At 42.5% G+C, this 23,696-nt stretch overlaps 1 protein-coding gene across 1 annotated transcript in view; it reads left to right on the top strand.

Annotated features, from left to right (window-relative positions):
• The window catches only part of LOC115179354 (low-density lipoprotein receptor-related protein 1B), a 203,359-nt gene that overhangs the window by 87,937 nt on the left and 91,726 nt on the right, over nucleotides 1-23,696 (top strand). Inside the window, exons 19-37 of the mRNA XM_029740789.1 lie at nucleotides 683-847; nucleotides 1,167-1,352; nucleotides 4,431-4,631; nucleotides 5,401-5,646; nucleotides 6,491-6,688; nucleotides 6,927-7,131; nucleotides 7,311-7,475; nucleotides 7,678-7,922; nucleotides 8,824-8,955; nucleotides 9,621-9,848; nucleotides 10,112-10,286; nucleotides 10,458-10,552; nucleotides 10,770-10,919; nucleotides 12,719-12,859; nucleotides 13,750-13,875; nucleotides 14,130-14,261; nucleotides 14,442-14,576; nucleotides 16,720-16,849; nucleotides 23,174-23,300. Coding sequence (XP_029596649.1) covers nucleotides 683-847; nucleotides 1,167-1,352; nucleotides 4,431-4,631; nucleotides 5,401-5,646; nucleotides 6,491-6,688; nucleotides 6,927-7,131; nucleotides 7,311-7,475; nucleotides 7,678-7,922; nucleotides 8,824-8,955; nucleotides 9,621-9,848; nucleotides 10,112-10,286; nucleotides 10,458-10,552; nucleotides 10,770-10,919; nucleotides 12,719-12,859; nucleotides 13,750-13,875; nucleotides 14,130-14,261; nucleotides 14,442-14,576; nucleotides 16,720-16,849; nucleotides 23,174-23,300 — 3,182 coding nt within the window. The remainder of the gene's footprint in view (nucleotides 1-682; nucleotides 848-1,166; nucleotides 1,353-4,430; nucleotides 4,632-5,400; nucleotides 5,647-6,490; nucleotides 6,689-6,926; nucleotides 7,132-7,310; nucleotides 7,476-7,677; nucleotides 7,923-8,823; nucleotides 8,956-9,620; nucleotides 9,849-10,111; nucleotides 10,287-10,457; nucleotides 10,553-10,769; nucleotides 10,920-12,718; nucleotides 12,860-13,749; nucleotides 13,876-14,129; nucleotides 14,262-14,441; nucleotides 14,577-16,719; nucleotides 16,850-23,173; nucleotides 23,301-23,696) is intronic.

The raw sequence follows: 23,696 nt of genomic DNA, 5'->3' as shown, positions 1-23,696 counted from the left end.
CTCTCTTCCGTCCGTTCCCCCTCTCTTCCGTCCGTTCCCCCTCTCTTCCATCCGTTCCCCCTCTCTTCTGTCCGTTCCCCCTCTCTTCCATCTGTTCCCTCTCTCTTCCGTCCGTTCCCCCTCTCTTCCGTCCGTTCCCCCTCTCTTCTGTCCGTTCCCCCTCTCTTCCGTCCGTTCCCCCTCTCTTCCGTCCGTTCCCCCTCTCTTCCGTCCGTTCCCCCTCTCTTCCGTCCGTTCCCCCTCTCTTCTGTCCATTCCCTGTCTCTTCCGTCCTTTCACCCTGTCTTCCCTCCTTTCCCCCTCTCCCCATCCTTTCCCCTTGTCTTCCATCCTTCTCCCTTCTCCCATCCTTTCCCCCTCTTCCATCCTTTCCCCATCTTCCATCCTTTCCCACTGTCTTCCATCATTCCATCCTTTCCCCCTCTCCCTCTCCTTTCCCCCTCTCCCCATCCGTTCCCCCTGTCTTCCCTCCTTTCCCCCTCTCCCCATCCTTTCCCCTTGTCTTCCATCCTTCTCCCTTCTCCCATCCTTTCCCCATCTTCCATCCTTTCCCCCTGTCTTCCATCATTCCATCCTTTCCCCCTCTCCCTCTCCTTTCCCCCTCTCCCCATCCGTTCCCCCTGTCTCCCCTCCTTTTCCCCTCTCCCCATTCTTTCCCCCTCTCCCTTTCCACCTCACCCAGATGATGACTGTGGGGATGGTAGTGACGAGGTGGGTTGTGTCCATGCCTGTTCCGGTGCCCAATTCCAGTGTGCCAGTGGGAAGTGTATCCCTGACCACTGGGCCTGTGACGGGGACGATGACTGTGGGGACAACAGTGATGAGAACACCACCTGCACTGGGACAGGTGGGGGAAAAACACACTAACTTCTCATTCTTCTATCTGCCTTACGGGAATCACACCCTTCGGATTCAAGTCTTAGATCTGTGAAAAGTATAATGCAGTCGGAGAATATGCTCAATATAGTCTTTGAAATGGGGATACTATTCATCACACTTCAGGGGATGCGGTTAGGAATATGGGTTTGAGATGTGCAATATCTGTCCTTGTAAAAATAGCCCTTACCCAAGAAAGAAGTGCTTTATTTGCTGAAGTGCATAGCCCTACCTGAACTCTGTATTTGTAAATGTATGTTTATCTCTCTGAACCTCTGTCTCTCCTATAGCCTCGGTATTAGCTGATGACTGCAGCGGAGATGAGTTCCATTGCCGGGACGACGATGGCACCTGTATCCCCGAGCGCTGGAGGTGTGACGGGGACAAGGACTGCGAGGACGGGAGTGACGAGGCAGACTGTGAAGGCGCCAGCAGAATGTGCGACCCGCACGCAAAGTTCACCTGTCAAACCTCAGGTACAGCACTGAAGCTACTGTGAAAACACTTTAGAAAAGAAATGCTGCGCACTCTGTGGCTCTGATGCAGTGCACACTGTATCGTTAAATACCCATGTTTAACTGTAGAAAGCTACACTGCTTTCATCAAGGTGTCATCTGGACTGTAGCTACTGGGACCTACACAAAAAGCTCACCTGTAAAAGCTCAGGTACTGTAGCTACCTCACCAGATGTTTTGTGTACTCTGCGTACAGGACTGTACTGTACACCGCCCTCGAAATGAACCGTGTTTTTAATGTCGACCTCTCAGTTATTAACATAGACATAAATCAAATGAATGTATCTCTGGTTATTACCCTCAAATGGTCTTAATTTGTGTCCTTGGTGTACAGACACACATTGGGGAAGCTGATATTAGCCTACAGGGTTAGAATTCACACACAATGGTGAGGAAAAAGCCAGAGAGCCTTTCATGTCTTTTATGATACCTGCAGGGCATCTTGTAGACTTCTCCTACACTTTATCATGCAGCCATGACGGTAAAATGGGAATACTTGGGGTGTTTTATGTGACTCCTAAAACAGTTCCACATGGTTGTGGTAAATCAAATTGGCCTAGGAGTTGCAGATTTCCCAATGTAAGTTGGTCATGTTATTGTGCCAGTAGTTCAGTGGAGTTGATATGAATCATCTGTACGGTGCACTCCATTATATATCATTGGTCTTAAAGTGGAGAATTCAAATGAGAAAAACCTCTGGCTTAGTTCACTGATCTCATGCTGTTAAAAGGCTTAATACACATCATTGACTTACCATGTAAAATGCAATAAAATGTCATGAGGAGTTTTAAGATCCACAAAAAGCAGGTCTTAAAGGTAACACAGTTGATAATGGCAAGGCTTTTGAGAGAGGAAGCACAGCCTATCCAGCCACGAAGCACAGTGCCAATGGAAGAGACATGCCTTTTTGGCCGGTGAATCTCGTATTTAGAAACATAAAAAGCAATTGCCCCCCCCCCCCCCCCCCCCATTTCGTTTAATTTGATTAAAAACCAAATCTAGGCTGGTTTAACAGCGTCGCATAGGTGCATATTTTTTATCCCGGCCGTTATCTAACTAGCCTATGAATAAAGGGGTTTAAATGGTCTACTGAGAGTGCTTGAAAGTATTTTGGAGGTTTTTGCACTCATGCTTTTTCATCATTCACAATTCACATACCTGCTTAATTGATGTCGCTTTTTCAGTTGGCTATCCGTCACCATTTTCAAAGAGCGCCTCTCGTCCGATTACCGAAGAGGCACGCTCCTCCAAACTATTCAATCCTCCTATAATACCACATCAACTGCGATTTTTGGGGGGAGAATCTTGTTCGCACATAAGCCACGATACAATTGACAGGAGCCAAGTATTTTGTATGGACGTGCGAATGTTATGCTTAAAGACATTTAGGCCTACGCGTTCACACTGTACCATGGAACGAGAGAAGCCATTTCTGATATCATGACCCCGATCCTATTTAGAAGTACTGTTGTTGGTTTAAAAAGCAGATGTATTCTTTTTTGTTTCATTCGATTAAAAACAAAACGTATTAGAAAGATTCTCCGTCCGTGGGGTTTATGGTGAGAATGTACATGACTGAATGCAATGCAATTTTGTCTGCTATTTCCGGAGAAGTGCAGAAATGATCTGTAAGATGGTTTCATGATGTTTATAAAACGTTACATTTGCGAGCAGTGTAACGGTGAGTGGACATTCCCCCTTTCTCTTTATACTGGATCTTTATCCAGCTCCTGTCAAAAGTTTAGATGTGTGCAAAACCGTCTAAGTTTCGTTATCTGTATAATATGCCCATGGGGAGCGATTATGGTGCCTGTAACTGTATTTAGACATAGCCTATTTCAAATAGGTTGTTTTGTTTTCATTCAAATTTGATTATGCACTGTCTTTTCAGGGCTTATTAATAGCCTACTTCATTTCATCTAGTTTATTGACTACGTTTGGCATGTCCAAGTCAAGACTACAATTCACAGTAGGGCTAGCCCCTACATCTGTGTGAATTCTATAGAAAATGTTTAACAATGTATTTTCATATTGAAGCTACGCAAATAGTGCAGTGTGAAATGCAAAAATGTTCAAGAGCAGGCTATAACGGATTACCGCCAGCGCTAAGATTGACCATTGCGTTAGGTTTGTTAAAGAAGATCCCTCAGCGTGGATTCTGAAACAGCTTCATTAGGATACCCGATTGGAATCGCAGTATTTTGTAAAACACTCCCAAATTAAAGCGAACAGAAAGAACATACCTCCAACAATAGATCAACACACTGTTGTTTGAATTGAAATAATTGGCAGACTCAGCTCTGATCTGTATTCACTGTGTCTGTCCAGACTAAGCTGACTGCCTTACGCTGAGGCTGACAAAGTATAGCCGTTGAAAATATATAGGAGGCATCCCAAATGGCACCCTATTCCCTATACAGTGCACTACTTTTAACCAGAGCCATATGGGCCCTGGTCAAAACTAGTGCACTATATAGGGAATGGTGTGCCATTTGGGCCAAATACATAGCCTTTCATTAGGCCTTGTTGCAAGCCACGTAAACAGGATTTATTCCAGGGTTTCCTCATCAATACCACAGATTAAAGCTGAGGTGGGCTGCCTCTCTGCTAGCACCATACACTTTACTTTCTTCTGATGCCTAAAGCGCTTTTAGTCCTCAGCTTTTCAGGATTCCTCTGAGACTGTGCTTTTTACCTCGCTGCTTCCAATAATTGCTTCCTATTTCCTGCAATTGTTTCTAAAAGCTTCTATTTCCAGTCACTTTAGAAGCATTTGACAAACTACCTAGAATCAGCAGAATTGCTTCATTTGATGGTATTGACAGTTTAGGCTTAGGTATCACTATGACCATTTTCTCACCAGTTTATATCTGATAGTTTCCATTCTCTTCAAGAAAATGGACAATCAATTCTTATTTTTGTACTTACGGTTGAAATGTGGGTTTGTTATCATTCACAATATCTCTTATAAGGACAAAATGATTTCGATTTTTGCAATTTCGTCCCTTGCCTCATCTCTCTCCGTTTCTCCCCTCACAGGCAAGTGTATCAGTAAGAGCTGGGTGTGTGACGGGGACTATGACTGTGAGGATCTGTCCGATGAGGAAAGCTGTGAGATATCGCCCTGTAAGCCTCCCAGATACCCCTGTGCCAACGACACCTCCGTCTGCCTGCCTCCTGAGAGCATCTGCAACGGGAGATACGACTGCTCCGACCACTCTGATGAGGGACACTTCTGTGGTATGACCTTTGTTCAAATCACTTCTAACCAATTCTCTTGGTCCTATTTCTCTCACTTGAGTCAATTCTCTTGGTCCCCACTTCAATTAATTATTAAATATCGTTCTATTTTTTTTCACTTAATTCTATATTTCTTTTGTCTTCCTCCTCTAGCCCGACCGGCAAATGTATGTTGACAGACAGTGTTGAGCTGTTGTAAATCAGCAGCAGTGCTTGCTTTGGCATCGTCCATCTGTCCTCTTATTCCCCGCTGAACTCAGGGAGAAACTCGGGGAGAACAAGCTGTTGAGGCCGGAGAGGATATAACTCTTGCTGACCAAGATCCTTAGTTTTCTCTGGAAACACTCCAAAGACGGCAGGGAAGAGACAGAGGAGACATATTAATAGTGAAGGGGATTATGGTTTATAACAGAGACAATCCTTTTGTTTGGACCACATGGGCTAGATGATCGTAGCAGTAGGGTCAGGCTTAGGCAATGGGGTTAGGCCAGATGAATACCTTATGTTCACATGAATGACCTGCCCAGGGATTACCACACGACACTTTGTCCATAGAAAAGAAGATGCGAGACAGATATGACAGGAAAGTTGTGTTCACTTTCTTGTGGGGTATTGAGCCCCTATGTCACTAGTCGACGAGGACGTGCAGTACATCAGTCTCCATCCATCACTACTCTCTGACTTTCCTTCCATACATCTGTCTGTGTTCTCTGAATCAATCTGCTCACCTCTCATCACCTTTCTTCGTCTTCTTCTCTCGCCGTCTCAGCCGATTGCATTTTGGGTAACGGCGGCTGTAGCCACCAGTGTGCAGTGGCTCCTGGGAGGGGCGTGGCGTGCGCCTGCCCGCCGGGGCTCAGTCTAAGCCCAGACAACAGGACGTGCCAGACCCTGGACTACTGCTCCAGGCACCTCAAGTGCAGCCAAGTGTGTGAGCAGTATAAAGCAACGGTCAAGTGTTCCTGCTACCCAGGCTGGAGGCTGGCACTAGATGGAGACAGCTGCCAGAGTACAGGTAGCTGGTGTTAAGCTCTGTGTGACATGGCTGATAAGTCTTTCTGACACATACCTGCGCTCTGTGGAACTGCCCAAGGACCGCCCATAGAAACGAGAATTCTGATTCTATTTCTGTGTTCCTGTGTGTCTCAGTCAGTAGAGCATGGCGCTTGCAACGCCAAGGGTTGTGGGTTTGACCTGCTGGGAGCACCCATAAGTAAAATGTATATACTGTAAGTCACTTTGGATGAAAAGCGTTTGCTAAATGGCATATATTATTATATTCTATGGGACAGCCATCCTTACCCTTGTGCCTTGAATCCAACATATAAAAAGCAATGTGATAAATTGGGTATATTCCTAACTGTACATTCTATTCCAAATTCTGAAGCAGTTATTTGGGACATTCCATTGATATAGTAGTTAAATACCTTTGGAAGCAGTACTATTTGAATATTGGCCATTTATACACATGTGGCTTTATAGGCCTTTTTTTCTCTTCATCAATGTCTCCCAGTTATATAATGTAACATCTGGTAATTGTATTGAATAAGCTATTTTTTTCCATCTAAAATATTACACTTTCGATTGGAGATGAATTCTCCGAAGGTTTCTGTACTCATTTTATGACAAGATGAGCTAAACGAGATAATGTGGTATGAAAATGAAATTAATGAAATGACGATCTATTTCATAATTATTGATTTCAATATAACCTTATTCACAAACTAAACTAACGTGAGTTGCTATTATAGCAAACAAACATGACAGTTATTTGTGTATTTGTGTGAGAATCTGTATTAGTATGCAATATTTATTATCAAAAATGTATTTCTTGACTTATTTATTGTTTCCTTCCTCAGATCCCTTTGAGGCATTCATCATCTTCTCCATCCGCCATGAGATCCGGAGGATAGATCTCCACAGACGAGACTACAGCCTTCTAGTTCCTGGTTTGAGGAACACGATCGCCTTAGACTTCCACTTCAATCAGAGTCGACTCTACTGGACCGATGTGGTTGAGGATAAGATATACAGGGGGAAGCTGCTAGACTCTGCTGGTAGGAACACATAGAATTTGGTTGGACATTTGTTTTTATTTTTGGTTAAGCTGGGGAAAGGTTAACCAGGTCATGGGGAAAGTCATGGGGAAAGTGTTGTATTGGCTATATTTAGTTCTCCTCTCAACTCCACTGAAGACTTCCTAAACCAAAGCCTAGTTTACCTGTGTTTCAGCACATCCTCTTGCCCTCTTATGTGTTAGTGTGTTGGTCCTTTAGTGTTATTGGTTCCTTACAGGTGTGACAGGGATTGAAGTGGTGGTCCAACATGGATTGGCTACTCCGGAGGGTCTGGCTGTTGATTGGATAGCAAGGAACCTGTATTGGATCGACAGCAACCTAGATCAGATAGAGGTGGCCAAGCTAAACGGGAAGCTCCGGACCACACTGATCGCCGGAGGGATGGAGCACCCACGAGCCATCGCTCTGGATCCTGAGCAAGGGTTAGTTATCTCTGAGGGAGTGAGTGAGTGAGTGAGTGTACTCTTTAACAAGGATGTGCATTTCTTACATAATCTTGGTTTGATATGAATGACCTTAGGGTGAGGTTGACTTGATTCTGATTAATCCTTAATCCATTTCACATGGATGATTATTCTTATTTGATTATTTTGTGGTTTAGAATCATTTTCTGGACAGACTGGGATGCCACCTTCCCTCGGATCGAGGCTGCTTCTATGAGCGGAGGAGGACGCCATGTTGTCTTCCGAGACATGGAGATAGGAGCCTGGCCTAATGGTCTTACTCTGGACCTTATGGAGAAGAGGGTTGTGTGGACTGATGCCAGGTGGGTTATATGCCTGCACCTGTCTATATAGGGTCAATTCCCCATCAATTCTATTTCAATTCAGGAAGTCAACTGAAATTCCAATTTAGATGAGGATTTCAGTTGACTTCCTGAATTGGCTGAATTGAGTTGGAATTCACCCCAACCCTGCTGGTGGAATCAAATGATTCCAATAGACAAACATCTATCTTCATCTTAACAGGTCTGATGCCATATTCTCTGCTCTGTACGATGGGACTGGTGTGATAGAGATTCTGAAAGGACATGAGTACCTGTCACATCCCTTCGCTGTCTGTCTCTACGGAGGTAGTGTCTACTGGACTGACTGGAGGACCAACACTCTGGCCAGGGCTAACAAGTGGACAGGGGCCAATGTGACAGTCATCCAGAAAACCAGCGCCCAGCCATTTGACCTTCAGATATACCACCCCAGCAGACAACCACAAGGTAGGCTACCGCACTGTCTCAAACATTAAGATCACAAGGTTGAAAAGAGAGTGGATGTTTTGAATTAAAGACAATAATTAATCATTTATTGTATGGTTGCATTTTGAATTTGTTGTTACATCTGTGTCTCACAAAATACTTTTCGCTTTCTATATCCAAAGTTCACTGAGAGATAAGAAAGTGCCATAGTGTCGCCCTAAAGTGGTGATAAGCCCAGTCATTCTGGACGGAGGCTACTGTTTAGTCTAAATTACACTATACTGCCTGGAAATACGATGACGTTGCTAAAGTAGTCAAATATTTAGTAGGAAACAACTTTGCCAGCATTATCATGTCGTCAAATTTACTTTAGACAGATGGCAAAGTTGTCATTAGCTTGCAAAGTTTGTCAAAAATAGCTATCAATGCTAATGTTAGCTAGCTAAAATCTGTTGGCCTCCCCTCAATCTTAGCTAGCTAGCTAACATTATACAGCATCTAAAGTCAATCTGGCAACTTAAAATGATAACAAAAAATTTCATACTAATTATTTGTCTCCTTTTGAATGTCATTGTATTTCCAAGCCACTGTAATACACTTTGGATGAAATCTTCATCGGCGCTGATTGACGATGCATTGAGTAGAATGCTTAGTCGGGCATCAGTCCAAAAATGAATGTTCAAAAAACAATATTGTGACTAAACATGCAACCCATGAATTGGTTCATCTGGCTTCATTTTCTCTGTCTGGACTTTTGGCAGTAGGGTTCATTTACAGGACTCTGCCTTTCACAAATCAAATACGTTTCCTTCCAAGAGTATCAGAATCTTGTATTAAAATAAACCACACTAGTTGATTATTGAAGCCACATTTTGTTGATTATTGAACAACTTCCCCTCCTCTCCCCCTCTCTCGGCGATAGCCTCAAATCCCTGCGAGGCGAATGGCGGTCGTGGACCCTGCTCCCATCTATGCCTTATCAACTACAACCGCACCGCATCCTGTGCCTGCCCTCGCCTCATGAAGATATCTGCAGACAACTTTACCTGCTTCGGTGAGTGAACCTCACCCCTTCATCCGTTTGTCAGTCAGTCTGTCCTTACATCAGTCTCTCCGTCCAGCCATCGCGCCATCAATCTATCTAGCCATTCATTCATTCATTCACACAATCCTCCACATTCATACACTATAGTGCATGTCCCTCAAAAGGGAGTCATTTCAAAACACAGCGGGTTTCTACTGTTTTGAGAAGAAAAGTGAAGAAGGTGTCTGACAAGACTGTGATCATGTTCACACTACAATGACATTGTAGTGTGAACATGTGTGAACAGTCCTCTCCCGGCACAGCCAGAAGAGGACTGGCCACCCCTCATAGCCTGGTTCCTCTCTAGGTTTCTTCCTTGGTTTTTGGCCTTTCTAGGGAGTTTTTCCTAGGGAGTTTTTCCTAGCCACCGTGCCTCTTTCACATGCATTGCTTGCTGTTTGGGGTTTTAGGCTGGGTTTCTGTACAGCACTTTGAGATTTCAGCTGATATATGAATGGCTATATAAATAAATTTGATTTGATTTGATTTGATTTGAAAGAGCATGGAATTTCAAATTCTCAGGTGGTTTGAGTGTTGAATAGTAAGGCCACCAATAACTCCTGCTTGATTCTGAACTTTGAAAGCAGGCTATACAAAGCAATGTCAATATCCAGTTTTCTCTTGTCCTTCAACAGCACTGAAGAAATTCCTTCTGTATGTGAGGCGAACAGAGATCCGCGGCGTGGACATTGACAACCCTTACCTGAACCTGATCACAGCCCTGACGGTCCCAGATATAGATGAGGTCACAGCAGTGGACTACGACGCATCAGAGGAACGCATCTACTGGACTGACGTCAAAACACAAACCATCAAACGGTCCTCCATCAACAGAACCGCAATAGAGACGGTCATATCCGGAGGTAGGGAAAGATGTTCACCTCTGTGTTCTGAAATGTAGCGGTTTTCTGACACTCATGTAACTAAACGAAATGTTTGTTGTAAATGTATTCTCAGACTGTTACACTGTTTTTTCCATCCATTTGATGTCCTCTTCATAGATACCCATTCTAATGACCATAGTCCACCTGTCAGGTTGTTCAAGCGATAGACTCAGTACATGACTTTATTGAAGAGATTAACATGACCGTATTGATGTTGTCTCCTGCATGTGATTTCTTTGCAGGTATTGTTAATGTAAGAGGGCTGGCCCTGGACTGGCTCTCCAGGAACCTGTATTGGATTAGTTCAGAAAGCGACGAGACACAGATAAACGTGGCGAGGCTAGACGGGTCCCTGAAAACCTCTGTGGTTCATGGGATTGAGAAGCCTAAGTGTCTCACCGTACATCCGTCTAAAGGGTAAGATTAGATTTTTGGACGTACTTTTATGCAGTTCAATGTCTGATATTGATTAGGTGTAACGAGATGTAGTCAAATGAATGCTAGTTACACGATATGATAAATGATGCACTTTTGTGTTGGTGTTCTGTGTGGAAAATATTGTTTTCCTATTGAGTTTTTACCTTCCAGGAAAATGTATTGGACAGATGGCAACACAATCAACGTGGCCAACATGGATGGAAGCAATAGCAAGATCATTCACCAGAACCAGAGAGAGCCAGTTGGTAAATGTCACATGTAAAATTCTGAATATTTGTTCTACGTACAAAGCATCCACATTTAGTGGCCAGTACCAGTTACCTTCTGCAATTTTATATTGCATGACAACAGTAGTACTACTATCTGGTAACAAACGATATTGCAATATTGAGTGAGATGATTGGTAGAACAGCAACCCCATAATATGTCAATCATAGCTCTAATCGATGATGTCTCTTCTAGGCCTGTCGATAGACTACACATCAGACAAGCTGTATTGGATCAGTGGAGGCAACGCCACCATCAACAGGTGTAGTCTGGACGGTAGTGGTCTGGAAGTGCTGGAGACCATGAAGAAAGAGCTGGTTAAAGCCACAGCTCTAGCTGTTATGGGTGAGTGACGAGAGTTTAGAGCATGGGCCTGTGTTCATAAAGTGTTTCAGAGTAAGAGTGCTGGTCTAGGATCAGTTTTGCTTTTTGGAGCATGGTTCTATGGATGAGCACTACACCCTGAGACTCTGTGTATATTATTTTTGTCTTAGAAAGTGCCTGATATAAATATGTTGTGCTCTTCCAGCTCATAAAGGTATTTTCTGCCCAAATTGTATTTTGTTTTAAATACTAATCCATTGATTTGGGGTTGTTTTTGATCTGGAGTACATGAGTAAAAGGGGTTTTGACAGTGAGCTGCCTCACGCGACAGAAACAGCTTTCTGACTTAGTGATGGGCATCCTGGGCTTTCTATCCATCCTGCTCACTGACTGTCTGTTCCAGGTTTACTTATAGCTGTAATGGTGATTGTATAATATAGTACATCTATTATGTTTTAATAGTACAGATCATTGAGGGGGAGTTTCTCTCCACGCTCTATAAGAAAGTTGATCATGATACTATTAACAGGGTGGAATAATTATTTTTCGTGTTGAATAGATGGTTGTGTTAATTTGTTTAATATCGTACTATTTCATATTTTAGTGGTTATTCCCCATGGCTAACCCTACAGGGAGTTAGACAGGGGAGAAACATCATTATTGATGGGCTTCTCGCTCTGGTTTTGTTATGATTCCTTCATTTAGAGTACCTCTCTTATCTGCTTGGGATATTGAAATAGCCTCTGGGATATTAAAGTACTATCTATCTATCTACAGTATAGTCTGCCGTAATTCTGTTGGGAATACTGTTTGATTTTGATGTAATTCATCTGCAGAGGGACTGCTGTTTATATAAATCCTATCTGTGATTTAACCATAAAAAGACACGTCGGTTTTTTTCTCTGTGGTTTTAACACGCCGTCTTTTTGTACGCTCTCCAATCCTCCCGTCATTCGAGGAGATTCTGTTCTTTGTTGATAGCTCTAGTCCAGCAGGCCAAAAGCCAAGAATGGTCTGGCTTAAGCCTATTGTACGGTACCCCATTCAAGTCTGCAGACAGGTTAAAAAAAGAAGAGAAAGTTAAGTTCCCTGTCTACAGGCACAGGATTGGTCTTGCTTCAGAGGTTTTCTGACTGCTGAGCCGCTGTCCGATGTCCTTTGTGCCGGGCTGACTGTACTTCAGCGTTGCCTGTTTGCTGGAACTGGGCTCATGCATAAACATTGACATTTTTTTTCGGTCAAGGGTGCAAGTACAGTGCATGGGCTTATATTATAAGAAAAAAATATGTCACATGGCCCAGTTCCTCTGTTTCCTCCCTGGACCTGTGCCCCTAAGATTTATGGGTAGGGGAATGAACTTAAGATCCTGTCTCTCTGTCTCGTATCACCCGATTCTCAGAGGAAGAAATCTGAATTGTCCCTTCTTTTACAAACATCCCAGGAGTCAGCCCCGGCCTACTCTATTCATCAGCAAAGGAATACTGTACAGTTAGAGCTATGCATACCTTATGAATAATACAGTATTATACCGTTCCTAGAATGTATTCAATTCAGTTACAATTGTATGTTACAGTTCCTAGGAAAGCGATCATTCAATGTGTTATTTGGGTCCAGTGATATTTGTAGTGCTCTGTGAACATGCTGTATTGCCTACTATTTATGAACAAATGGGCTGTTAGCTTTTGATTGAAGGGTTACTCGCGGAGACAGCATAGAACCACTATTGCTACTGGACAGTATCCGTGGTCTTTTGAATAGCTTTGATTTATCAATATACTTGTCAATTCAGTCATGAACAATCACTGATTTCCTGTCTTCAGGTGCCAAGCTGTGGTGGGCTGATGACAACTTGGCCCAGTTGGGGACCGTCAGTAAGAGAGGTGGGCTGGACATGGTGGTTTTACGTAACAAGACCACAGGGATTGTTCATATGAAGATGTATGACGAAGACAGCCAGACAGGTAGTGTAATGAGTAGGACTGCAACTCAATGCTTTTACTCAGACAATGTCCTACCTCCTTGTAAAGCTTTGTTGTATGCTTTTGACTAGAGATTGCTAAGTGTTTTTGATCCTCTCTTGAGAATGCACATTGCTTTTTATTGGTGTATGTATGTTTCAGAAGAAATTGTCCTTTTTTAATCCTATTGGCCAAAAATAATGGTTCTTCACTGACGCAGCTTTATTGAAATAAGGATTCCGTGTAGCAGTTTTGTGAGTCATTGGCAGTATCATCCATTTTATTGGCACGTCCAATATCAGGATTGCTCTCAACCTCTGTTAGTATTAAAAATGGCAATTAAGGTGTCTTAAATGTAAATCTTTCAACTTCCTCCTCAAACTTCCTCTGACCGATTAGCTAGTTCATTTATCTTTTTGACACAGACCACATGGGAGTATGGTCATGTCCCATTAGGCTTCTCTCCCTCCCCTTCGCCTCTCTCTCTCTCTCTCTCTCTCTCTCTCTCTCTCTCTCTCTCCCCTTCGCCTCCCTCTCTCTCTCTCTCTCTCTCTCTCTCTCTCTCTCTCTCTCTCTCTCTCTCTCTTTCTGTCTCTCTCTCTTTCTCTCTCTCTCTCTTTCTGTCTCTCTCGCTCTCGTCCTCTCTCTCTCTCACTCACTGGAAGTGCCCATCCTTTCGTGGAAGTACTGTAATCTCATGAAAATAATCGGAATGTAATGCAATGTAGATGTACTCTGCCTAACTCTGCCCCCCCCCCATAATGCTCAGTTAAATAATACGCATGTTGTCCTACCGTGTCATTACTGTGTTATTTCCTGAAGGAATTCACAAGCATATACAATGACCATGCCTACGTGTTCAATTTACAGTGTAATGTTTCACTGCTGTGCAGGGAGGAATCTCTGTCAGGACAACAATGGAGGCTGCTCTCAGCTCTGCTTCCCAACATCAGAGAGCACACGGAGCTGTTCCTGTGCCGTGGGCTACAACCTCCACTCCGATCGCATGTCATGTGAAGGTACTGTACCGGCTTCTCGTGGGAGTACATTGAACAGGGAACACAACATATGAAAACCATGATGTGAATCTGATTTGACATGTACTGCAGATCCTATAGTGGCATTGAAATATGGCGTTGTCTATGAGCGTTGCTTTTTTGTGTTTTGAAGGACTAGGGTCTTTCCTGATGTGACGTGAAGGTTAGAATTACATTTGACATGTACAGTAGATGCCATATAGTTGATTGGTTTGGCTTTGTGTTTGAACTTGAAGGCATCGGGTCTTTCCTGATGTACTCAGTTCATGAGGGCATCAGGGGGATATCCCTGGATCCCAGTGATAATAGTGAAGCCTTGATGCCGGTGACCGGCTCAGTGATGGCTGTGGGGATTGACTTCCATGCTGGTGAGTGTATTGGCATTGTTTTTTTTGTGATTATTTGAACTATTCTTCATGCTTCGGATTGTAAATTAATCATTATCATTTCAATGTTTTAATTGTTATTCTTAATTCTAGTTTGTAGGAAAGAAATGAAGGGAAGAACAAGAACATTAATCCTTTTCAATTAATTGATTTTCCTAATAGGAAATGACACGTTATATTGGACAGACATGGGCTTGAACAGGATATCCAGAGCCAAGCGAGATCAGACGTGGAGAGAGGACATTGTCACTAGTGGTATCGGCCGCGTGGAGGGGATTGCAGTGGACTGGATTGCAGGTAAGTAGCCGAGCTCTCAAAGTTAACCTTTACTTAAGAGAATACAATGTCAAGTGCAAAGGAGGACATACAAGTACAGTTGCGGTCAAATACAGTGCCTCCGGAAAGCATTCAGACCCCTTGACATTTTCTACATTTTTGTTAAGTTACAGCCTTATTCTAAAATTGATTAAATAATTTTTTTACCCTCATCAATCTACACACAATACCCCCATAATGACAAAGCCAAAACAGGTGTTAGACATTTTTGCTAATATATTGAAAATAAACAACTGAAATATTACTTTTACATAAGTATTCAGACCCTTTACTCAGTACTTTGTTGAAGCACCTTTGGCAGTGATTACAGCCTTGAGTCTTCTTGGGTATGATGCTACAAGCTTGGCACACCTGTATTTGGAGAGTTTATCCCATTATTCTCTGCATATCCTCTCAAGCTCTGTCAGGTTGGATGGGGAGTGTAGCTGCACAGCTATTTTCAGGTCTCTCCAGAGATGTTCGATCGGGTTCAAGTCCGGGCTCTGACCGGGCCACTCAAGGACATTCAGAGACTTGTCCCTAAGCCATTCCTGCGTTGTTTTGGCTGTGTGCTTAGAGTCGTTGTCTTGTTGGAAGGTGTGTGCTTAGAGTCATTGTCTTGTTGGAAGGTGAACCTTCGCCCTGGTCTGAGGTCGTAAGCTCTGTGGAGCAGGTTTTCGTCAAGGATCTCAGTACTTTGCCCAGTTCATCTTTGCCTCGATCCTTACTAGTCTCCCAGTCCCTACTGCTGAAAAACATCCTCACATCATCATGCTGCCACCACCATGCTTCACCGTAGGGATGGTACCAGGTTTCCTCCAGACGTCACGCTTGGCATTAAGGCAAAGAGTTCAGTCATGGTTTCATCAGACCAGAGAATCTTGTTTCTCGTGGTCTAAGAGTCTTTAGGTGCCTGTTGGCAAACTCCAAGTGGGTTGTCATGTGCCTTTTACTGAGGAGTGGCTTGCGTCTGGACAGTCTACCATAAAGGCCTGATTGGTGGAGTGCTGCAGAGATGGTTGTCCTTCTGGAAGGTTCTCTCATCTCCACAGAGGAACTGTCAGAGTGACCATCGGGTTCTTGGTCACCTCCCTGACCAAGGCCCTTCTCCCCCGATTGCTCAGTTTGGCTGGGCGGCCAGCTCTAGGAAGAATCTTGGGGGTTCCAAGAATTATGTTCTTGGGGACCTTCAATGCTTCAGAATTGTTTTTGTACCCTTCCCCTTATCTGTGCCTCAACACAATCCTGTCTCGGAGCTCTAAGGACAATTCCTTCGACCTCTTGGCTTGGTTTTTGCTCTGACATGCTGTCAACTGTGGGACCTTATATAGAAAGGTGTGTGCCTTTCCAAATCATGTCCAATCAATTGATTTTACCACAGGTGGACTCCAGTCAAGAAACATCTCAAGGATGATTAATGGAAACAGGATGAACCTGAGCTGAATTTCGAGTCTCATAGCAAAGGGTCTGAATACTTACGTAAATAAGTTATTATTATATATTATTTTTAATCAGCAAAAATGTCTAAAACCTGTTTTTGCTTTGTCACTATGGGGTATTGCATGTAGATTATTCAGGGTTTTTTGTTGTTGTCCATTTTAGAATAAAGCTCTAACGTAACAAAATGTGGAAAAAGAAAAGGGATCTGAATACTTTCCGAAGGCACCCTTACACAATTCACTATTTCTTCTAAAATAAGTTAAAAAATATATAGATATATAAAAAGTTTTTCACACATTGATTTACAACCGCACAGGACCAAGAAAAAAATATCAAATTAATATTTTTCGCATCAAAGTATAAAACAAATTGCCTGGACTAAATTATACAGAATTGAAATTAATTTGGTTGGAGGCAGGTGATTCTCATTTACAGTGCAACATCTTACTTGTAAAAATAGCAGTTCAACCATAAAAAAAAGAGAAAACAGAACATTCTGCTCCATTGCGCTCCATTGTAAAGTGCAAGGGTGCCAATATATTTGACTGCAACTGTAGGACATACAGAGAGACAAGAGCCAGAGGACATACTTCTCAAGTAAGACATACATAAAATGTAATGAATTGACTGACTTGTAATGCAATGGTTGAACGCTGTACAAAGTCATGTTTGTGTTGTTTACTAGGTAATATCTATTGGACGGACCATGGCTTCAACATCATAGAGGTTGCTCGACTCAGTGGCCTGTACCGAGCCGTGGTGATAGCTGAAGGACTTGACCAGCCCAAAGCCATTGCTGTGCACCCGGTGAAAGGGTGTGTACAGTTTTTCATTTCAGTCAACACTTTAAAGTCCACCCGCTTGGTATGTAATGAACACGTCCTAGCTACATAATGTATTCCCTGGAAATGATCGCCAAATAACCAATGTTTTCATTCATTTTGATAGCCAGTAATAATGAACGTCATAAAACGATCTTTGCAAGATTATATAGTAGAATTATATAATTACAGTGCCGTTAGAAAGTATTTACACCCTTTCTTCCATATTGTGTCAGCACCCAAGGGACTGCCGACTCAGGTCTACTTGCCGTCGCTCTCTCGGGGTTAAACCCTTGTGTCCCCTGGCATACTGGCCTTTTCAATCAAGTTTTTTCTGTTGGTTACTTTAATTACATTTTAATACTATAGAATTTGTATGCATTCACAATTGTAGACTGCACGATCAATTTGGGGTTTTATGTTATGTTTTTATTTCATGTGTCTGTCTAAACAGTATTTCTATCTCAGCTCTGTGCAAAGTGTTTTCAAATCTCAGGCTCTTGGATATATTTACATCTCAAGCTAACTCATGGATAGACTAACCTGTTCCCCCGGACATTGACTCTGTACCGGTACCCCCTGTATATAGCCTCGCTACTGTTATTTTACTGCTGCTCTTTAATTATTTCTTATTTTTTACTTACCATTTATTTTTCTTAAACCTGCATTGTTGCTTAAGGGCTTCAAAGTAAGCAGTTCACTGTAAGGTCTACACCTGTTGTATTCAGCGCATGTAACAAATATAATTTGCCTTGATTAGTCTTAACTTGTTTAGAGTACTTACAATGTAAAAATATTGATTTCACCTTCCTACAGCAGAGCTATTTGAAAGCCACTGATATCAATCGATTTCAGAACACGTTTTATAAGATACTAGCCTCGTCCTGTGCCCCAAACAAAACCAAGGGTGCTATGATTGTACTTAAGAGGAATATTAATCTTAATATGAAGGTGGGGGTCTCTGAGGGAGACACTGATAGACAGAATTGTTATACCTTTGTTACTATTAATGGCACTACATTATGTTTGTCCTCCATTTATGCACCAAATGCTTTTGATAAATCATTTTTTTGAAGACCTGAAGCTTAAGTTGTTAGACTTCCCAGACTCAGTGACCATCCTTGGTGTAATGGACACGATGGGAGACGGAGCTGGTTTCAAGCACAGGGCGCAGCAGGTGTTTATTGTAAAGGACCACAGGAGGAGGCAGGTAACTGGGTCCAGGGGCAGGCAGAAGGTCATACACAGGGGGTCCAAAAAGGCAACAGTACAGGCAGGGAAAAGGCTAGTAATGTCGTCCAGGAGATCAGGCGATAGGTTGATTACAGGACATCCGATAGGCTAAAGTACAGGCAGGAAATAGACAAAAGGTGTCGTTAGTGAGGCAGGCTAAAACTATCATACACGGGAGGAGTAAATCACAGGGAAAAACAGGGCTCCGAAAGACGTGTGTCACAAAATAAACGATACCTCACAGTGATGGGGTGCAAAGAACTGAACTAAATAGTGTGTGATAATGACATGCAGGTGTGTGAACAGGTGATCAGAATTCAGGTGATTGGGATCTGGAGAGGGAGCTGCATTCAGGGGATCTATGTGTTTGAGAGTGTGAGCTGAAAAGTGGGCTGGAAAGTGAGCTGGAGTGTGAGCTGCGTTCAGGGGATTTACGTGTTTGAGAGTGTGAGCTGGGAGCAGACGTTACACTTGGGGGAGATTTCAACTTGACTCTAGATCCTACTATTAATACCACCAGTGATAATATCTTGGCACTCTGGGCACCTTCAAATTATATTAAGACCTTTTTAGATGACTTGAACATTGTGGATGCCTGGTGCCTAACAAATCCTAGTACTAGAGAGGATCTTATTTTCTCCCCATCATCAGTCTTTCTCACAAATTGATTGTCTTCACCTCCCCTGTTTTTCTGAAATGTACATCCCATGCAGAGATTTGAACTATGCTGTTATCTGACCATTCTCCGTTATTGATTTACTTTGAGATTTCTCCAGGATTCACAGGTTTTAAGAAATGGCATTTCAATGTTTTGCTTTTGCAGGATAGGGAATTCTTATTTTTGAAATCTTACAAACCGGGATTAAAATGGATTTAATTATAATTTTTGGTGGAAGAAAAAACAAATTTGAACGTTTATAAAAATCATAAATAATAAAACACTAATATAGAGTGCATTCGGAAAGTATTCACTTCTTCCACATTTTGTTACCTTACAGCCTTATTCTAAAATTGATTAAATACATTTTTCCCTCATCAATCTACGCACAATATCCCATAATGACTAATTGAAACAGGTTTTCTTTTAATAGTTGCATTTATAAAAAAAGAAAAACAGAAATACCTGATTTACATGAGTATTCAGACCCTTTGCTATGAGACTCAAAATTGAGCTCAGGTGCATCCTGTTTTCATTCATCATCCTTGAGATGTTTCTACAACTTAATTGGAGTCCATCTGTGGTAAATTCAATTGATTGGACATGATTTGGAAAGGCACACACTTGTCTATATAACGTCGAAGGAATTGTCCGTAGCGCTCCGAGACAGGATTGTGTCGAGGCACAGATCTGGGGATGGGTACCAAAACATTTCTGCTCCATTGAAGGTCCCCAACAACACAGTGGCCTCCATCATTCTTAAATGGAAGAAGTTTGGAAGCACCAAGACTCTTCCTAGAGTTCGCCGCCCAGCCAAACAGAAATCGGGGGAGAAGGGCCTTGGTCAGGGAGGTGACCAAGAACCCGATGGTCACTCTGACAGAGCTCCAGAGTTCCTCTGTGGAGATGGGAGAACCTTCCAGAAGGACAACCTTCTCTGCAGCTCTCCACCAATTAGGCCTTTATGGTAGAGTGACCAGACGGAAGCCACTCCTCAGTAAAAGGCACATGACAGTCCACTTGGTGTTTGCCAAAAGGCACCTAAAGGACTTTTAGACCATGAGAAACAAGATTCTCTGGTTTGATGAAACCATGATTGAACTCTTTAGTCAGAATGCCAAGCGTCACATCTGGAGGAAACCTGGTACCATCCCTACGGTGAAGCATGGTGGTGGCAGCATCATGCTGTGGGGATGTTTTTCAGCGGCAGGGACTGGAAGACTCATCAGGATCGAGGGAAATATGAACAGAGCAGATCCTTGATGAAAATCTGCTCCAGAGCGCTCAGGACCTCAGACTGGGGCAAAGGTTCACCTTCCAACAGGACAACGACCCTAAGCACACAGCCAAGACAACGCAGGAGTGGCTTCGGGACAAGTCTCTGAATGTCTTTGAGTGGCCCAGCCAGAGCCTGGACTTGAACTCGATCGAACATCTCTGGAGAGATCTAAAAATAGCTGTGCAGCGACACTCCCCATCCAACCTGACAGAGCTTGAGAGGATCTGCAGAGAAGAATGGGAGAAACTCCCCAAATACAGGTGTGCCAAGCTTGTAGTGTCATTCCCAAGAAGACTCGAGGCTGTAATCACTGCCAAAGGTGCTTAAACAAAGTACTGAGTAAAAGGTCTGAATGCTTATGTAAATTTGATATTTCCGTTTTTTTTCATTATAAATTTGCAAAAATATCTAAACATTTTTTGCTCTGTCATTAGGGGGTATTGTGTGTAGATTAATTAGGGGGATGGTTTTTTTAAAATCCATTTTAGAATAAGGCTGTAACATAACAAAATTTAGAAAAAGTCAAGGGGTCTGAATAGTTTCCGAATGCACTGTATCTTGATTAGATAAGTATTCAGTCCTCTGAGACGATACATAGAAACACCTTTGGCAGAGATTACAGCTGAGAGTCTTTCTAGGTAAGTCTTTAAGAGCTTTGAACACCTGGATTGTACAATATTTGTCCAATATTATGTTTTAAATTATTGTTGTTTGTTGATCATTGCGAGAAAGTCATTGTCAAGTCTTGCCATAGATTTTCAATCCAGTTTAATTCAACTGTAACTAGGCCACTCAGGAACATTCAATGTCATCTTGGTAAGAAACTCCACTGTAGATTTTCACCTTGAGTCTTAGTCTATTGTCCTTCTGGAAGGTGAATTCATCTCCCGGTGTCTGTTGGAAAGAAGAGTGAACCAGGTTTTTTCTAGGATTTTGCCTGTGCTTAGCTGTATTCCGTTTATTTTTATCCTAGAAAACTCCCTAGTCCTTACCGATGACAAGCATACCCATAACATGATGCAGCCACCACCATGCTGGAAAATATGAAGATTGCTACTCAGTGACGTGTTTTGTTGGATTTGTCCCAAAATAACACTTTGTATTCAGTATTACTTAAGTGCCTTGTTGCAAACATGTTTTGGAATATTTGTATTCTGTACAGGCTTCCTTCTTTTCACTCTGTCATTTAGGTTAGTTTTGTGGAGTAACTACAATGTTGTTGATCCATCCTCAGTTTTCTAATATCACAGTCTCTGTAACTGTTTTAAAATTACCATTGGCCTTGTGGTGAAATCGCTGAGCAGTTTCCTTCCTCTCCGAGAACTGTGTTAGGAAGGACGCCTGTATCTTTGTAGTGACTGGGTGTATTGATACACCATCCAAAGCCTAATTAATAACTTCACCATGCTCAAATGGATATTCAGCGTATCCTCTTTATATTTTTACACATCTAGAGGCGGCAGGAGCCTAGTGGTTAGAGCGTTGGGCCAGTAACAAAAGGTTGCTGGATCGAATCCCTGAGTTGACAGGGTGAAAATCTGTCGTTCTGCCCCTGAACAAGGCAATTAACCCACTGTTCCCCGGTAGGCCATTATTGTAAATAAGAATTTGTTCTTAACTGACTTGCCTAGTTAAATAAAGGTTAAAAAATCTTCAAATGCCTTTCTTTGCGAGGAATTGAAATACCTCCCTGGTCTTTGTGCTTGAAATTCACTACTCGATTGAAGGACCTTACAGCTATTTGTATGTGTGAGGTACAGAGATGGGGTAGTCATTAAAAAATCATGTTAACTGCTATTATTGAACACAGAATCAGTCCATGCAACTTATGTGATTTGTTAAGCACGTTTGTACTCGTGGACTTATTTAGGCTTGCCATAACAAAGGGGTTGAATTATTATTGGCTCAAGATATTTCAGCTTTACATTTTTCATTAATTTCAAAACATTTCAACAACAGAATATTCCACTTTGACATTATGGGGTATTGTTGTGTAGATTAGTGACACAAAATATCAATTCAATCAATTTTTAATTCAGGCTGTAACACAACAAAATGTACATACAACATCAAGCAATTACCAGCCAATAAACTATCCACCCTTCATCCAAAGCAAACTAAAGTATAAATACAGTATTTCAGCACTCTCTGCGTTCATAACTGATTACACTGTCTCACATGTTCAGCTTCTCAATCATTAATAACAGGAAAAGAAAGGACGGGTCCATTTTCCCACATCAGCTTAGACTGCAGGGCACTTTCCTATTGATTCCTCCCCTGATGAGAGATGCTAATGAACCAGGATAAGCAGCTGAGGAGAATAGAGATGAGTCTACTGGCACTGAGTGTGTGTGTGTGTTGTGTGTGTGTGTCTACTGTCACAGCTTGTGCCTCACCTGCGCCGGGCTAATTAATGTTGTCTCCCTCTAACCCCTATTATTCAAAGCATTGTATGCATGCGTTACCCGGAGATCTCATGTAGAGAGAGATAACTTTATGTGGCAATCACGTTGATTGCTTAAATTAAAGCCAATATAGAAATATGTCAACAACTGGCCCCCTATGGATATTAGAGTTTGTGCGAGGAGATCGGAGCCAGAGCATACCGTCATGTTATTTTTAATGATTTATAATTGGTGCGCTCACAGTTAGGAAGTCATAACCGTTGGAACATTGATCAGCTGCTTGCCTCAGTATTAGTATTCTGAAAGGGAGTTGAAAATGTCTACTGCACTGTCCATCCATACCAGCATGGAGTTCAGCCTCCTTGAATTATGCGTCGATACTGTTATGGCCCTGCGATTTTTTTGCAAGCTCTGATGCTTGACGTATCGCACTGTTTTTTTTGGGCTTGTGTCGTGTACATGTTTGTTACTGACGTGCTGCTTATTGTATTGATGTCATTTTCGTCATGTGCCTGTGTGTCTAATACTGATGTTTTGATGCTGCCGACTTGGTCCAGTTCTCTCTTAAAAAATACATCTTTATCGCGACTAGACTACAAAAGTGGTCTACTGATTATGAACAATACACGTTAGATCAATCCAAAGCATTTCCTGTCAGTGTAAGAGGTGACTGTAAAGTATGAACATTGTTTGGTGATGGTGGCTGTGGACTCTTCTTACCCTTCTGTTGTCCTCTTGGCCAGGTTTCTGTTCTGGACAGAATGGGGCCAAAGCCCCTGCATCTGTCGGGCCCGGCTGGACGGATCAGACCAAGTTATTCTGGTCAACTCTGGAATAGCATGGCCCAATGGGATCTCCATAGACTATGAGGTATATTTAAGCAATAAGCCCGGAGGGGGTTTTGTACATGGCCAATATTCCATGGCTAAGGGATGTTCTTAGGCGAGGCGCAACGCAGAGTACCTGGAAACAGCCCATAGTCGTGGTACAGTATATTGGCCATATACCACAACCCTCCCGAGCTGCCTTATTGCTTTTTAGAAACTGCTTACCAACGTAATTAGAACAGTAAACAGTGATTTTTTTGTCATACCCGTGGTATACGGTCTGATATACCACGGCTGTCAGCCAATCAGCATTCAGGGCTCGAACCACCCAGTTTATAAAATATGATAATGAATGCCATTTAGCAGATGCTTTTATCCAAAACAGCTTATATACATTCATCTCCAAAGTTATTGGCACCCTTGACAAAGATGAGAAAAA

This window comes from Salmo trutta, chromosome 39 (genome assembly GCF_901001165.1).
Source record: "Salmo trutta chromosome 39, fSalTru1.1, whole genome shotgun sequence".
NCBI classification, from domain to species: domain Eukaryota; kingdom Metazoa; phylum Chordata; class Actinopteri; order Salmoniformes; family Salmonidae; genus Salmo; species Salmo trutta.
The sequence above is the reverse complement of the archived record's forward strand: the minus strand, read 5'-3'. Positions and strand labels throughout refer to the sequence as shown.